Source organism: Pituophis catenifer, unplaced genomic scaffold (genome assembly GCF_029215685.1).
Source record: "Pituophis catenifer annectens isolate HBS135680 unplaced genomic scaffold, rPitCat1.0.hap2 SCAF_3, whole genome shotgun sequence".
Taxonomy (NCBI): Eukaryota; Metazoa; Chordata; class Lepidosauria; order Squamata; family Colubridae; genus Pituophis; species Pituophis catenifer.
In genome coordinates, this window is record NW_027256883.1 from 207,101,435 (window position 1) to 207,119,761 (window position 18,327).

At 44.2% G+C, this 18,327-nt stretch overlaps 1 protein-coding gene across 1 annotated transcript in view; it reads left to right on the forward strand.

Moving 5' to 3' along the window:
* Nucleotides 1-371: 371 nt before the first annotated feature.
* LOC139314481 (solute carrier organic anion transporter family member 4A1-like) overlaps nt 372-18,327 on the forward strand; it is a 39,665-nt gene continuing 21,709 nt past the window's right edge. The window contains exons 1-4 of the mRNA XM_070940123.1: nt 372-1,185; nt 3,629-3,719; nt 7,886-8,007; nt 12,207-12,318. Of these exons, the coding sequence (XP_070796224.1) occupies nt 372-1,185; nt 3,629-3,719; nt 7,886-8,007; nt 12,207-12,318 (1,139 nt within the window). The remainder of the gene's footprint in view (nt 1,186-3,628; nt 3,720-7,885; nt 8,008-12,206; nt 12,319-18,327) is intronic.

Consider the following 18,327-nt stretch of genomic DNA (forward strand, 5'->3'; position numbering starts at 1 on the left):
TTCTCCTCAATTCTAGGTTGGATCTCTCCCTGACAAGCTTCCACCTGTTACTTCTTGTCCTGCCCTCTGGTGCTTTGGAGAATAAGTCAATCCTCTCTTCTGTGTGGTGGTCCCTCAAGAACTGGAAGACTGTTATTCTAAGATGTTCTGCTGATTTCTCTTATGTTCTTTTTTTTTTTCCAGAATGAAGTGTCTCAGAATCCCTCCTTGGCCCATCTATTAATTTATTTCTGTCCCACAAAATCCTTTCTACTGAAGACCAAAATTTCAGCCTTCAACCACAAGGATCCAAGCCAGCTTGAGGAAGGACAAGAGAAAGAGAGAGAGACAGAGAGACATCTGAGAACATCAACTGTCCCCGTTTGAAAGAAATGTCTCACAAGATGGTGGGAGAAAATGGCTTCCACTGTACCCACAAACTTATTTTCTCCAACGCGCCCAATTCCGTGGAGAACAGCCCTCCTTTTGACAGCCCCAGTCCCCAGGAATCCTGCCCCACTCCTTTGAGCAATGGGACCTTCTACTCCAACACAAACAGTCCTTCGGATTCCTGCATGAAGCCTCTCTGTGAGGCCACGTCCCCCAACGAAAACGGGTTCAACGGCGGCATTAAATACGTCTCCACCGATCGGGAGGTCCTGGTGTGTGGGTGGGGAGGCTTCACCCCAAGTTGTCTACAGTTTTTCAACACCCCCAAAGGGGTTCTCTTCTTTTTGTGCGTGGCTTCCTTCTTGCAAGGCATGACCGTCAACGGCTTTGTTAACACCGTCATTACGTCGATCGAGCGGCGCTTCGACCTCCAGAGCTACCAAAGCGGATTGATTGCCAGTTCCTACGACATCGCGGCCTGCGTGTGTTTGACGTTCGTCAGTTACTTTGGGGGCAACGGGCATAAACCGCGGTGGCTGGGCTGGGGAGTTTTGATCATGGGGATTGGCTCCCTCATTTTTGCCCTGCCTCATTTCACCACCAGCCAATATGAAGTCCATTTTTCGGAGGAGATTGGCACGTGCTCCTCCAATCAGAGCGCGTGGTGCTCAGAAAGTGTCTCCACCCTCTCTAATTATCAGTTTGTCTTCATGCTTGGTCAGTTTCTACATGGGATTGGAGCAACGCCACTCTACACCCTTGGGGTGACCTACCTAGATGAAAATGTCAAGTCCAACTATTCTCCTGTGTATATTGGTAAGTCCTGTGGTCTACAGAATGATGGAATGGGTAGGAGGATGCCATCCAACAAATTTTATTATCTATCTATCTATCTATCTATCTATCTATCTATCTATCTATCTACCTACCTACCTACCTACCTACCTACCTACCTACCTACCACGGTGATGCAGCAATTAGAGTGCAGTACTGCAGGCTACTTCTGCTGATCACCGGCTGCCAGCAGTTTGGCAAATCGAATCTCACCAGGCTCAAGGTTGACTCAGCCTTCCATCCTTCAGAGGTGGGTAAATTGAGGGCCCAAATTGTTGGGGACAACAGGCTGACTCTATAAACCACTTAGAGAGGACTGTAAAGCACTGTAAAGCGGTATATGAGTCTAAATTCTATTGTTATTTATCTATTTTGTTGTTGTTAGTTGCGAAGTCGTGTCCGACCCATTGCAACCCCATGGACAATGTTACTCCAGGCTTTCCTGTCCTCTCCCATCCTCTGGAGTTCATTTAAGCTCACGCCTTCTGCTTCAGTGACTCCATCCAGCCACCTCATTCTCTGTTGTCCCCTCCTTCTTTTGCCCTCAGTCTTTCCCAGCATTAAGCTCTTCTCCAGTGTGTCCTTCCTTCTCATTAGGTGGTCAAAATATTTGACTATCTATCTATCTATCTATCTATCTATCTATCTATCTATCTATCTGTCAGGCTTCGATGCTATCTCAAAATAAATGAACTTTCAAACTGCCAATCTTTAAGGAAATTTTCTCTTTATTCGAGTACAGTAACCGGATCCTGGCTCTTCGCGGTCAATACTGACCTTTGCCCCCCAATCCCTCCCTTTCCGATCCCCAATTCTCTGCTTCTCATTGGCTATCTTCCAAGTCACTCTCCTGATTCCTTTTCCCGTCAGTTCACAGGAATGCTTCCCCCCTCCTCATCTCCAAGGAGACCGAATCTTCAAAGGGATTTAGCAGGCAAAAGTTCAAGCTTCATCCTCCCTTTTCTATGTCAGCACTGAGACGCTGACATCATCTATCTATCTATCTATCTATCTATCTATCTATCTATCTATCTATCATCTAGCTAGCTAGCTATCATCTAAGGCAGCTTATAGACATTGAATGAAATAGCAATAGCACCTACTTATATACCCCTTTGCAGCCCTCTCTGAGCAGTTTACAGAGTCAGCCTCTTGCCCCCAACAATCGGGGTTCACATTTGACCCACCACGGAAGGATGGAAGGCTGAGTCAACCTTGTGCAAGTAGTCCTTGATTACTGGTGAGATTAAATGGTGGGAGTGGATCTGACCTTGAAGGACAAGATGTTCCAGAGGATGGGGGTCACAGCCAAAAAGTCTCCTCTTCTGGAGCCCACCAGCTGCAGGGGTCTGGCCAGATGTAAGGATACAAGGGTAGAATGGTAACTTACACGTTTTAAAACGTCATTTCCTCGCTTGTAAGATAATGAAATGTCTGCAAGAAAACCACCAAGCTCAGAGACCAGCAAGGTGGGTGGGTGGGGCTACATTCGGTGTATAAGATGCACCTAAATTTTCACCCCCTTTTAGGGGGGAAAAGGTGCGTCTTATACTCCGAAAAATATGGTAATTGGCGAAACAGTCCAAGAGAAGAAACCATGGTCGAGGTTCTCCAGTTGATGGTCACCTATTGGGAATGAATCCTCTGGGTCATGTAGTCCAATCCTTATATTGTCCAGGAGGTTGGATTAGAGCAGTGTTTCTCAACCTTGGCTGCTGGACGATGTGTGGACTTCAACTCCCAGAATTCCCCAGCCAGCTCTGCTGGCTGAGGAATTTTGGGAGTTGAAGTCCACACATCGTCCAGCAGCCAAGGTTGAGAAACACTGGATTAGAGCAAAGATCTCCAAACCTGGCAACTTTCAGACTTGTGGACTTCAATTCCCAGAAATCCCCAGTCAGCCATGATGGCTGGGGAATTCTGGGAGTTGAAGTCCACACATCGTCCAGCGGCCAAGCTTGAGAAACACTGGATTAGAACAAAGATCTCCAAACCTGGCAACTTTCAGACTTGTGGACTTCAATTCCCAGAAATCCCCAGTCAGCCATGATGGCTGGGGAATTCTGGGAGTTGAAGTCCACACATCGTCCAGCAGCCAAGGTTGAGAAACACTGGATTAGAGCAAAGATCTCCAAACCTGGCAACTTTCAGACTTGTGGACTTCAATTCCCAGAAATCCCCAGTCAGCCATGATGGCTGGAGAATTCTGGGAGTTGAAATCCACAAGTCTTAAAGTTTCCAGGTTTGGAGACTCCTGGATTAGAGGACCAGTTGAATCCCTTTCAATTTAATGACTGAACGAAACTTGGAGAAGGTTATAGGCTCCTGCGGTGGCCTTCTTTGTCCTAATTTGAGCCTAAGCAAACGCCAAAATCTTCCATGTTGAACTTTGCCCAATATCATAGTTGTGTCTTTCTCTTTTCAGCTGTTTTCTACACTGCTGCCATATTGGGCCCAGCAGCTGGCTACTTGGTTGGAGGCATCTTTCTCAATATTTACACTGAAATTGGGAGACAGTAAGTTCCTGGCCCACTTTCTCTTTCCTTCCATCAGCCCTTCCAAAATTCCCAGGGAACCTTCTGCCCCCGTCTCAACATACTTCCGTCAGGTAGAACCAAAGTCAGTATCAGTAGGGATTTAGCTTCAATAAATGTCAGCGTTTTCAGACAGGTATTTCAAGTAAGATATTTCAATGTAAATCTGGATATCCGGACATTCATTATGCAAGTTCAAGCATCTTCTAGGCCAGTGATGGCAACCTTTACGGCACCGAGTGCCGAAAAGGGAGCACGCTTTGCGCTCGCATGTCCACTTCAGGGGTGGGTTCTACTTACCTTTACTACCAGTTTGCAACGGGGCTGCACAGAAGCTTCCTGATGACGTCGGGGTCGGTGGGCGGAGCCTCCCGCCGGTTTTACTACCAGTTCTTGCGAACCGGTCTGAACCAGAAGCAACCCACCACTGGTGAACTTCTTAGGACTGCGACCAGGAAGAGGAGCTGCCCAGAGGGCATGCGCACGCCAGATAAGGTACTTCTGGTTTCCGGAGCACGCATGTGCACCAGCCAACAAGTCTTCCGGTTACTGCCATGCATGTGCACACGCCTATCAGCTGGCCAGCGTGCATGCTCACACCGGAAAATGGAAGACCAGCTCTTCCTGTTTCCAGCACTGCCACACACACAAAGGCCAGCTGATTGTCGCATTCGTATGTGAGCCAGAAACATGGAAGAGGAACACGTGAATGCTACACATGCCAGGCAACATGGCTCTGCATGCCACTTCGGGCACACGTGCCATAGGTTCACCACCATGGTTCTAGGCCAGTGATAGCGAACCTTTTCAGCACCAAGTGCCCAAACCATATGCATGCGCGCGCACTGGAGTGCCGGAAACCCGAAGACCAGCTGGCTGGTGCACATGCCAGCTGGTCTTCGGGTTTCCGGCATGCACATATGCACCTGCCAGCTGGGCTTTGCATGCGCTAGAGCACCAGAAACCCGAAGATCAGCTGGCTGGCATGCGCATGCCTGCTTTTGGGCTGTTTGCCGGTGCTCCGGCACCCACAAAGAACAGCTGGCTGAAAATCAGAAGAGCAGCTGGTGATGGTGCTTGTGCCCACAGAGAGGACTCTGCGTGCTACTTCTGGCACGCATGCCGTAGGTTCGCCATCACAGTTCTAGGCAGTGTTTCTCAACACTAACATTTGAAGATGAGTGGACTTCAACTCCTAGAAATTCCTAACCAGCAGGGTTGGCTAGAGAATCCTGGGAGTTGAAGTCCACTCATCTAGAATTCAGTTGTCAAGGGAAAAACACCAATCTAGGGATGGCAGTTGGCAGCAACTCAGGGGTGAAATGCTCCCAGTTCGGATCGGATTGCCCGATCTGGTAGCGATGGTGGCAGGTGGTTCGGAGAAATCCCTGCCCCCCCCCCACCATGCCCAACTGAGCCACACAATCTCAGAGGCTTTTTTAAAAAAAACTTTTAAAAGCATTTTATCTACAACCTCTTCCGACGAAAAAATGCTTTTAAAAGTTAAAAAAAAAAGCCTCTGATGATCGCGCAGCTCAGCTGGGATCGTCAGAGGCTTTTCAAAGTATTTTTTTCTGCAACCTCTTGGCTGAAGAGGTGGTTTAAAAAAATGCTTTGAAAAGTCTCTGATGATCCCAGCTGAGTTGCCTGATCGGCAGAGGCTTTTCAAAGCATTAGAAAAAATGCTTTGAAAAGTTTTAAAAAAAAAAAAAAAGTTGGCCATGCCCACCCAGTCACATTACCCCACCCCCACCACCAAGCCACGCCCACAGAACCGGTGGTAACAAATTTTACATTTCACTCCCTGCAGCAACTCACTCATCCCCAATTTAGAGCACCGTTGAGCTCCTAAAATTCTACACTCAATTCTTAGTTAAAATATAATTTTTTTTGGGGGGGAACCCAAATTCTCCAGGCCTCATTCTTTTATATATCTTTTAAAAAGCATGTCCACTTCTGACTTGGTCCCTCCCTATTACTGTTGTTGCCATGAGAAATTTGTAGCCTTGTTATTAAGTTTTCATCACCAGGTGGATAGTTTTGTTAAAAGGAAAAGGGCACCATTTGAACTATGATGGTAACTATGGTAATAACTCCTGAGCAAGGTTTAATTTAGAATACAATAAAGGTATCCTATGGTGATGTGAGTCAGCAGAATGTTACAAGAGAGCTAAACCACTCCATTCAATTCTTCAGCCGATTCACTGGTTAGAACTCTGTTGACATTTATGCAGCATTATATAGAATGACATTCATTCATTCATGACACTAGTCCTCGACTTATGACTGCAATTCAGACCAGAACTTCTGTTGCTAAGTGAGGCAGTTGGGAAATGAGTCACGCCCAATTGTTGTGGCTCCGTTACCTGAGCCTGTGTCATCGGCAGGAGAGGACTCCAAGAGTGAAGGAGAGGAGTTGGCAAGGCCTCCCTCTCCAGGACCCTCCTCTCTGGCAATGCCTTCGGTGTCTGCCAAAGGGCAAGAGATAGGGCCGAGGCCAAGCACGTCCACACAGCCACAGGTAGACAGTAATGAGGGAGATGAGTCTTGGCTGGATCCTCGGCAGCGTCGCAGAGATAAGCACGCGCAACAGAAGAAAAGGCGTGCCAGAGATTAGGCTGAGTCACTGGACTCAGGGTACCCCCACAGGGTATAAAAGGGGGTGAGGTGGCCATTCAGACTCTGATGGACAAAACTAACTACTATCGAGTCACATTGCATCTTTGGAAACAACATTATCGGTCTTGGATTTATTTTACGAACTGGACAATTCTTGACTGTGGGTATTTTGTTTATTGAGTAAAAGTTCTTGGCAAGCAGCTACTGGGTTGCTGCCAAGCGTCTTATCGGAAGAATTGGATGTCTGCCTGTTTATTTAACCCCCGGCTGTCTGTTTGTGTGTGTGTGTGAGACGGGGACAGAACACCAATCTCATTGTCCTTTTTGCTGCATTCGTTAAACGAATCGCTACAGATGTTAAGTGAATTACAGGGCTGTTAACTGAATCTGTTTCCTACTGACTTTGCTTGTCAGAGGCGGGCTAGGAGAATCACAAATGGCAATTATCTGACCCCAGGATACCTCAGCTGTCATAAATACATGCCAGTTGCCAAGCCCCCAAATTTTGATCATGTGACCATGGGAGCAGTGCAATGATCATAAAGTGCAAGGACTGGTTATAAGTCACTTTATTTCAGTGCGGGTGTAACTTCAAACAGTCACTAAACAAATGGTCGTAATTTGAGGATTACCTGTAAATTTAAAGTTCTCCAATTAGCCTTAGGAGCTTTCCCTGTTTGTCATCTTTCATTTTCCTTTCTTTTTGTACTTTGTCGCTCTCACTTCCCTACAGAGTAGCCACTTGAGTTGTTTATTGGATGCCATTTAAAGATCTCATCTGTTTCTCCCACTTGATGAGTAGCTTAAGATCCAGCAAGAAGATCTTTACAATGATCAGTTTAGTTCTGAGCGGCATGGTGGCCTAGTGGTGAAGACGCTCGCCTCCCACTCGGAAGGTTGAGAGTTCAATCCTAGGTGGCGGCAGATATTTCTCTCTTTGGGCACAAAGAAAAAATATCTGCTGTGAACTCCACATAGGCGTCGGGAAGGGCATCTGGCCAGTAAATGCTCAGCTCCATCCAGTCACCCTGACTCTACGCCAAATTAAGGGAGCCCTAGATGTCCATCTGGAAACTTTACACAGCTAGTTCTCTTTTTTGCTTATCCTTGGAACTGTGGTTATCATTAACATGATTGTTATTTCTGTCTCAGTTTGTCAAATGCAGTCCCAACAAACCAGAAAGTCTCAGACTGGGTGGGAAAAGCTACTCTGAGACTCACTCTCATTTTGTTTGTGTGCATGTGTGTGTGCACGCTTTATTGTTGTTATTGTCATTATCCTCTAACCCTGCCTAAAGCAAAGCACAATGACTGATTTATTTTTTCTGGTGGTGCCTGGTTTGTTACCCTTACAAAAGCATGTCCCTCTTGAAAAATTTCTCCCAAGCAATTAAGGAAGTAATATATCTTTGAAGAAAAAAACGGCTACATTTCACGCTTGTGTGAATTAGCGTTGTCTCAAAGCCAAAGAGACCGATTTGATTAGATTTCTGAAAGTTTACAGCTTTTTTTCCTGGTTTTATTCCCAGAATTGATCTTATACCCGATAATTCCCTGTGGGTCGGAGCATGGTGGATTGGATTCTTAGGCGCTGGCGCCGGTTCCCTCTTGATTTCGGTACCCATTTTGGGGTACCCTCATCGTCTCCCAGGTACGTGAACTGAATCCCAACCAAATTCTTTGAGCTTCTTTTCAGGATTTTGGAAACCTGCCAAAGTAGCTGCTTCTCTTCCGTTGACTTCCCATCAAGGGTACAAGGCACTATAATAATTTTCCTTTATTTAAAATTGCAGTGTTTTGAATCTTGATGCATTATAGTATTCAATGCAGATTTTAATGCAATACTATTTATGTAATGGAGTTAAACCTTATGGACATTCTCTTATTTAGAAAGGTTAGAGTATGGAGGAAGAGGAGGGGAGGAGGAGGAGGAGGAGGAGGAGGAGGAGGAGGAGGAGGAGGAGGAGAAAAGGAGGAGGAGGAGAAGAAGGAGAAGAGATGGAGGAGGAGGAGGAGAAGAAGAAGGGGGGAGGAAGAGGAGAAGGAGAAGAAGAAGAAGAAGAAGAAGAAGAAGAAGAAGAAGAAGAAGAAGAAGAAGAAGAAGAAGAAGAAGAAGAAGAAGAAGAAGAAGAAGAAAATTCTATCAATTGTATTTTAAGGATGTTAATACAGATGTTCCTCAACTTACGACCACAATTAAGACTGAAACTTCCATCACCAAATAATGTGGTTGCTAACTTTAATTTCTCCTTGATTTCACATCCTTTTTCCATGCCTGTTAGAAGCCAGCTGGGAAGGTCACAAATGACAATCATATGGCCCAGAGTTGTTGCAATCATTGTAAATACATGCTAGTTGCCAAGCTCTTGGATTTGGATCATGTGTCCATGGGGACACCGAGACAGTCGTAATCCTGAGCATCGATCATAAGACACTTTTTTCAGCACCATCACAACCTTTGAACGATGGGTGCTCCATCTGGAGTTTTTAAGAAGAGATTGGAAGACACTTGTCTGAAAGAGCCTTGATAGTACAGTGGTTTAGTGCACCCTGTTATTAACACAACTGCCTGCAATTTCTGCTGGTTCGAATCTTTCCAAGGCTCAAGGTTGACTCAGCCTTCCATCCTTTCTAAGGTAGGTGAAATGAGGACCCAGTTTGTGGGGGCAATAAGCTGACTTTGTATAAATATACAAAAGTATGAAGGCTATTGCTTAATGCATTGTAAGCCGCCCTGAGTCTCCGGAGAAGGGCGGCATATAAATCAAATTTTAAAAAAAAATGGTAAAGGGTCTCCTGTTGAGCAAGAGGTTGGACAAGAAGGCCTCCCTTCCCGCTCTATTCTATTCTATTCTATTCTATTCTATTCTATTCTATTCTATTCTATTCTATTCTATTCTCCAAAGCATCTGAAAACAGAACAAGAAACAATGGGTGGAAACTAATCAAGGAGAGAAGCAACTTAGAATTAAGGAGAAATTTCCTGACAGTGAGAACAATTAGTCAGTGGGACAACTTGCCTCCAGAAGTTGTGGATGCTCCATCATTGGCAGTTTTTAAGAAGAGATTGGATAGCCATTTGTCTGGAATGGTATAAGGCAGTGATGGCTAATCTTTTTGCCATCGCATGCCAGAAGCGTGGGGAGTGTGGGATGGTCTCTCTCGTGTGTACCCACACCCATAATTCAATGCGTTTCCCCCCCGTGCATGCACGACCCCCCCATGCTCCCCACGCTTTTGGCATGCAATGGCACAGTGGGCCAGGTAGGCCCGTTTTTCACACTCACACCCCAGCCTCCAGAGGCTTTCTAGGAGCCTGGGGAGGGCGAAAAACGTCCTTCCCCACTCCTCCACCCCCGAAGGCCTTCTGGAGGCCGGAAACGGCCCATTTCCTGACTTCTGGTGGGCCCAGAAGGCCAGCTGGCCGGCACGCACATGCCCGCTGGAGCTGAGCTAGGGCAGCGCTCGCGTGCCCACAGACACGGCTCCACATGCCACCTGTGCCATAGGTTCGCCATCATGGGTATGAGGTCTCCTGCTTGAGCAGAGAGTTGGACTAGGACTTCCAAGGTCCCTTCCAACTATGTTACTCTATTCTATTCTGTTCTGTTCCAATCCAATGCATTCCATTCTATTCTATTTTTTTGCAGTGGTCATACAGTAGGTCGAGGACTATCTCTATTGCAAGTGTAAAATTAATTAACATTTTTGTTCAAAATTGAGTATAACGTTCAAAAAAGGACTGCTGCACAAGATTATTACTTTTGCTTGCCAAGGATTGTAAGTTTGTTCCTGAGCTCTTCAGTTAAAAGTTCTCAAGATGATAAGATTGGGAAAGGTATAAATATTTATAGCTGGACTATCTTAGGGGGACAACGTTGGCATAAGTTTGCAGGAGTATAGTACCCTTACAAATGATCATCCTATCAAATAGTACCCTGAGTAGAAATAGATGGTATATAGCTCACTTTGCTAAGTCCTTTGTGCATCAGAATGCAACATAGACCATGTCAGAGTATACAGGTTGCAATAAATAGTTCTAATTACAAACATAATTTGCTGAATAAATCACCAGAGAAAAGTTTTATTTACTGAGCATACTAAGCTATATGGCAGTGTTCCAGAAAAAAATCCTCTTCAAGTAAAGACTCTGAAGCAAGCATTTTCAAAGTTCTATTTACTAGAATAGGTAAACTGGCACATCTGGAAAAACCAGAATCTGAGAGGTCTGGATTTTCCCTCATTAAATCAAAACCCCAAACCCATCCCCTCACTCCTCAGTCGATCACATGCTCCAATCACCACCCGTTCCATCTCGAGACATCACTCCGACCACTCCTTCTCTAGATGCAGGATCCCCCTGACCTTGACCGACAGGAAGAATGCTATTATGTCTACAGACAACCCCTCTACTAAATCCCCCCTCCTACTTTCCCACACATGAGAAGGTGGCAGCATAGAAGCTTCCAGCCTAATATGGCTTCCAAAGCTGACACTAAAAATCAAATTTTACAAAGCACATTAGCTTAACTCGTAACCTGCTAAGACAAACTACACAAAATACTTGGGGTGTCTGACTGTTGGTAAATTGTGACTGGCTAAAGTCCAAATACTGATATAGCTCTTTCTTTTTTTTCTTTTTTTTTAAAAAAAAAGTTTTTTTATTTTTATTAAAACAAACAAACATACAGACAATATATCCTTAATCATTCAGTGTTTCATCTGAGTACATATTTTGTGTCTCCTACTCCCTCCTCCATCATTTTCATATTATATTTCTATCATACCTTTATATTTTCATTTAGATTGTTACATCATTCTTCCCAAATTTCTTATGTTTATATTAATTCATCAATTATCTAAATTTTATATATATATAAGTTTGTCAGACAATATTACGAGACCTTATACAGAGAGGAGGAAACTTCAATTGATAGTATCAATCAATGTGTGTGTGTGTGTGTGTGTGTGTGTGTCTTTTTCTTTTTCGTAGGTTTTTATGTGCATATTCTTTCTAGCCAGGTTTTACCTACGTAAACTAAGTTGTTCTACAGCCCTGGTTCTGTGAAATCTCATTCACAAGTTTCTGGGCCTTTTTTCTGCTGACAAACTGCAACTCCCAGAGAGCAACACAGAGTTGCAGTTTGTCAGCAGAAAAAAGGCCCAGAAACTTGTGAATGAGATTTCACAGAACCAGGGCTGTAGAACAACTTAGTTTACATAGGTAAAACCTGGCTAGAAAGAATATGCATATATATGCATATATATATACTTTAACCATTGATATAATTGCCCCATACTTTAAAATTCTCCGATTCTTCCTTTTCTTTAATTACCAACGTTAATCTATTCATTTCTGCACATTCCAATATTTTCTTAATTACTTCTCCCTCTAAAGGGATTTTCTCTGCTTACCAATTTTGCGCAAATACAATTCTCGCTGCAGTTACAATATGTATAATCAAATAAGTATTCTCTTTACTATATTTCTCTGGTAAGATACCCAATAGGAACAGTTCAGGTTTTAAATCAATATGTTGTCGTATCATTTCCTCTAGCCATGTTCTAAGGATCGTATTATCATATGTGGTGGACATGTCCAGAAACGAGGAACTACTGATATAGCTCTTTCAAAGGGATTATTCTTAAATGATTAAAGTCGAAGTTTAGCTAAGAAATCCAAATAATAAGAAATAAAGAATCATTGTTAAAGAGTTGACAACCTTATTTTAAGAGAAGGCATAGCAGGAACCTCAGGACATTGTTTGTTGATGGGAGCAGTGATATGTTCAGATGATCCAACTGATAAGTCACGAATCAATGATCTTATTGAAGCATTTCCTGTCCTAGGATCACAGCGTTACATAGTCATGCGAGTTTCGGAAACCCATCAATCAAAAGATGGCAGCCATAAAACAGCCTCGGATCCTGATTTTGGAAAGACAGTCAAAGATCTGCCACAGTAAGAACTTCCCTTTTTAATCATTTATAAACATTTGAATTGAATGTGACTTTGGGGTGTGGGGAAAATTACTCCAACGCTGTCTTTGTTCCTTTAAGCAAGTGTATTCATAAGCCAGATACGGTATTCAGACAACCCATGAGCCCGTGAGTTCTAGTCCTGTGATAGGCACAAAAGCTAGCTGCATAACTTTGGCCAATCACCGCAGACTGTGAGTTCTAGTCCCATGTTAGGCATGAAAACCAGACGTGTGATTTTGGGCCAGTCACCAGGAGATTGTGAGTTCTACTTCCGCCTTAGGCATGAAAGCCAGCTGGGTGACTTTAGGTCAATCACCAGGAAACTGTGACTTTTTTTTTTAATTTGATTTATATGCCGCCCTTCTCCGGAGACTCAGGGTGGCTTACAGTGCATTAAGCAATACCCTTCATCCTTTTGTATATTTTATACAAAGTCAGCTTATTGCCCCCACAAACTGGGTCCCCAATTTACCTACCTTAGAAAGGATGGAAGGCTGAGTCAACCTTGAGCCTGGCCAGACTTCTAGTTCCGCCTTTGATCGTGTGAAATATTAGTGCCCTAGTAAGATCACACCTGGAATACTGCAACCAATTTTGGTCACCAGACTACAAAAAAAGATGTTGAGACTTTGGAAAAAGTTCAAAGAAGAGCAACTAAAATGATCAAAGGCCTGGAGACTAAACTGTATATAGCATGGCTGCTGGTTTTGGGTTTGGCTAGTCTAGAGAAAAGAAGAATTGGGGGTGACGTGATAGTAGTATTCTAGTATTTGAGGGGTTGCCACAAAGAAAAGTGGGTCAAATTATTCTCCAAAGCACCGGAAGGCAGGACAAGAAACAATAGAAACCAATCAAAGAGAGAAACAATCTGGAATTAAGGAGAAACTTCCTAACAGTGAGGAGAATTAACCAGTGGAACAGCTTGCCTTCAGAAGTTATGGGCGCTCCATCACTGGAGGATTTTAAGAAGAGGCTAGACAGTCACTTGTCTGAAATGGTATAGGTTCTCCTGCTTGAGCAGGGGGCTGGACTAGAAGACCTCCAAGGTCCCTTCCAGCTCTATTCTATTCTATTCTTAGGCATTCTGGTTGGGTGACTTTGGGCCATTCAGTTAAGCAGGAAAGTTGGCTGTGTGTGACATCGGATCAGTCTCTCTCTCTCTCTCTCTCTCAGTCTAATGCACCTGACAGGGTTGCTCTTGTGAGGAAAATAGGAGGAGGAAGGAATATTATGTATGTTTATTTATTTATTTATTTATTTATTAATCAAATTTCTATACCGCCCTACTCCCGAAGGACTCAGGGCGGTGAACAGCCAAGATAAAATACAGACAATACAAATATTAAAAATCCCTTAAAATTATTAAATATTTCGGCCGAAACACAGATTAAAACACCCAATTTATAAAATCACGAATTCAAAAATTTAAAATTTAAGAATTTAAAAGAGGGGAGTTAGGCCAGGCCAGCTTGCTGAAATAGAAAAGTTTTGAGAGCACGGCGAAACGTGCGCAGGTCCGGGATCTTCCGTATCTCTGGGGGGAGCTCGTTCCAGATGGTAGGTGCCCCCACAGAGAAGGCTCTCCCCCTGGGGGCCGCCAGTCGACACTGTTTGGCCGACGGCACCCTGAGGAGCCCCTCTCTATGGGAGCGTACTGGTCGGTGAGAGGCTATTGGTAGCAGAAGGCGGTCTCGTAGATACCCCGGTCCGATGCCATGGAGCGCTCTAAAGGTGGTAACCAAAACCTTGAAGTGCACCCGGAAGACCACCGGGAGCCAGTGCAGCTCGCGCAGGAGGGGGGTCACATGGGAGCGCCACGTCGCTCCCATAACCACCCGCGCGGCCGCATTCTGGACCAGCTGGAGCCTCCGGGTGCTCCTCAAGGGGAGCCCCATGTAGAGAGCATTGCAGTAGTCCAAGCGGGAAGTAACAAGAGCATGAGTGACCGTATTTAACGAGTCCCGATCCAGAAAGGGACGCAACTGGCGAATCAGGCGGACCTGATAAAAAGTCCCCCTGGCCACGGCCGTCATATGCTCTTCTAAAGACAGCCGTGAGTCCAGGAGGACACCCAAGTTGCGAGCCCTCTCCGTGGGGGGCAATGACTCGCCCCCAATAGTCAGTGATGGCGCCAACTGACTATATCGGGATGTCGGAAACCACAGCCACTCGGTCTTGGATGGGTTGAGCCTGAGTCTGTTTCTCCCCATCCAGATCCGCACGGCCTCCAGGCACCGGGACATCACTTCAAGGGCATCATTGGGGTGGTCCGGGGTGGAGATGTACAGCTGAGTATCGTCAGCGTACTGGTGGTACTTCACCCCGAAACCACGGATGATCTCACCCAGCGGCTTCACATAAATGTTGAACAGAAGGGGCGAGAGGACCGACCCTTGTGGCACCCCACATACAAGGGGCCTCGGGGTCGACCTCTGCCCCCCTGTCAACACAGACTGTTAACCATCAGTTATCTATAAAAGTAATAAAGGCAGGATAAAAATCTAATGAATAAATAAATACAGGAAATCCAAGCTAACAAAATACAGCAAAATACAACTACTACAATAATTTTATTATTATAACATATTATGTTCCCAGAATAAATCACAGAGTTTATGTTAATAACCTTGATTTCCAGTTGTTATGACTATAAAATGTTTAGCCAGATTTATTTATTTATTTTATTTATTTATCAAATTTCTATACCGCCCTAGTCCCGGAGGACTCAGGGCGGTGAACAGCCCAGATAAAATACAGATAATACAAACATTAAAAGTCCATTAAAATTATTAAATATTTTGGCTGAAAACAAATTTAAAACACCCAATTTATAAAACAGATTAAATGATTTAAAAATTTTAAAGGGAGAGTTAGGCCAGGCCAGCCTGCTGAAATAAAAATGTTTTGAGAGCACGACGAAACGTGCGCAGATCCGGGATCCTCCATATCTCCGGGGGGAGCTCGTTTCAGATGGTAGGTGCCCCCACAGAGAAGGCTCTCCCCCTGGGGGCCGCCACTTGACACTGTTTGGCCAACGGCACCCTGAGAAGCCCCTTTCTATGGGAGCGTACTGGTCGGTGAGAGGCTATTGGTAGCAGAAGGCGGTCTCGTAGATCACTTACAAACCAGAGGTAGCAGGAATACAACATGTTGTGCGACCAAGAGCTGTGGTGGTGCAGTGGTTAGAATGCAGTATTGCTGTCTAAATCTGCCAACTGCCAGCAGTTCGATCCTGATAGGCTCAAGGTTGACTCAGCCTTCCATCCTTCCGAGGTCGGTAAAATGAGGATCCAGATTGTTTGGGGCCAATAGGCTGACTCTGTAAACTGCTTAGAGAGGGCTGTAAAGCACCATGAAGCGGTATATAAGTCTAATTGCTATTGCTATGCTGACACCGATTAGTTTAAATCATGAACAAATGTACAGTAGCTTATTGACAAGTAAATTCAACTGACCTGATAGGAATCAGTCCCTTCTTTAAAAAAAACCAAAAAGGGTAGGGTGACAAGTTTATTCATTTATTGAACGTCTACAGTTGTATAAGCATAGCCAGTGGTTGAGTTCCTTCGACATGCTGAGTCATGATGTCCCTTTAAAGGTAAAGGTAAAGGTTCCCCCTTGCACATATGTGCTAGTCGTTCCCGACTCTAGGGGGCGGTACTCATCTCCATTTCAAAGCCAAAGAGCCAGCGCTGTCTGAAGACATCTCTGTGGTCATGTGGCTGGCATGACTCAACGCCAAAGGCGCACGGAACACTGTTACCTTCCCACCAAAGGCGGGTCCCTATTTTTCTACTTGCATTTTTTACGTGCTTTCGAACTGCTAGGTTGGCAGAAGCTGGGACAAGTCACGGGAGCTCACCCCGTTACGCGGCACTAGGGATTCGAACCGCTGAACTGCCGACCTCTCGATCAACAAGCTCAGCGTCTTAGCCACTGAGCCACCACGTCCCTCTTTGACGTCCCTTTAGTCTAGTCTCATTTGTTGTTTTATTCCTTTGATGAGTCTGCTACCAAACTGAAAACAGTTCTTGAATTGTCTTCTAAAGAGGATCCAAACAAATGCACCCTTCATTTCGGAGGCCCTTGTGCTGCCTTCAAAACAGACTGATATAATGCAGTGCTGTATCTTCATTGTACACAAATTGTTAGCTGCCGTTCCTAAAGACAGAGAATCAACAGTATTTTAATTTTTGGAGGGGCAAAATAGGCTACCCCAGAAATCTGTACTGATCTAAACTCAGAAACATAAACTTTAGAGGAGGAACAGTAGTTTGGTTAATGCTAGGGTTAACCTGTTGGGAATCGTGAAGTTGAATCTATTATACTTACAATAGTATATATAGCATAACTTTATTGTCATTGTACATGTATACACAGTATACCCATACAATGAAATTCACATAACACCCAAAGACCAGGCCCAACACACATAACAATCCCCAAACACACTCCCACCCACCACAAATTCCCCACCCCTAAACCACCCAAACATCCACACAACAGACCAAGTAATGCTGTCCAACAGCTCACTGATGGTGGCCCTTTAGTTCATTGTTGAGTGCAATTAGAGCTCTGGGATTAAAAACTATTCAGAAAATGTATGGTCCGAGTTTTAATTGTTCTGAACCCATCTTTGCAAAGAAAATGGCATTTTCTCTGAGGTCTCTTGATAAAAGCAGCCATTGTTAATCTAAGAACTGTTAACAGTAAAATATATATGGAAAGTTTTTAAAAAATGACCATATGCCACTTTTCAAGACCATGACACAGTTATTCTGCATAAGACAATTACATTCAGAAATAATATTTAAAAGCCAGGCAAAGTGTGACCAACTCAGCAAACAAAAATGAAATAAAAGCAGAAGTTTAAACTATGTTGTGACTTTAACCCCCTTTTCCTCCAAATATTAACCCAACTTTTATTGAATGGATGAAACTGAGATCTTTGCATTAAGAAACCATCTGCAAAACCACTCTAAATTATTTCCTTATGCCAATACTAACTATGCAGTTGGGTTTATACATCATGTTTAATCTTAACTGTATACAGTTTTATTCCTTTCACATGATGTCCATAAACAAATATACCTCATTGTGGTTTAATATGGCCTGATCCCCACAAGATGCTAAGATAGTCGCTTGTTTCCCACAATCTATATACAGGTGAAAATCGAAAAATTAGAATATCGTGCAAAAGTTCTTTAATTTCAGTAATGCAACTTAAAAGGTGAAACTAATATATGAGATAGACTCATTACATGCAAAGCGAGATAGTTCAAGCCTTGATTTGTCATAATTTTGATGATTATGGCTTACAGCTCATGAAAACCCCAAGTTCACAATCTCAGAAAATTAGAATATTACATGAAATCAATAAAACAAGGATTGTACATAGAACAATATCAGACCTCTGAAAAGTATAAGCATGCATATGTACTCAGTACTTGGTTTGGGCCCCTTTTGCATCAATTACTGCCTCAATGCGGCGTGGCATGGATGCTATCAGCCTGTGGCACTGCTGAGGTGTTATGGAAGACCAGGATGCTTCAATAGCGGCCTTCAGCTCTTCTGGGCATTGTTCGGTCTCATGTCTCTCATCTTTCTCTTGGCAATGCCCCATAGATTCTCTATGGGGTTCAGGTCAGGCGAGTTTGCTGGCCAATCAAGCACAGTAATCCCATGGTCATTGAACCAAGTTTTGGTACTTTTGGCAGTGTGGGGAGGTGCCAAGTACTGCTGGAAAATGAAGTCAGCATCCCCATAAAGCTTGTCTGCAGAAGGAAGCATGAAGTGCTCCAAAATCACCTGGTAGACAGCTGTGTTGACCCTGGACTTAATGAAGCACAGTGGACCAACACCAGCAGATGACATGGCTCCCCAAATCAACACAGACTGTGGAAACTTCACACTGGATTTCAAGCATCTTGCAGTGTGTGCCTCTCCATTCTTCCTCTAGACTCTGGGTCCTTGGTTTCCAAATGAGATG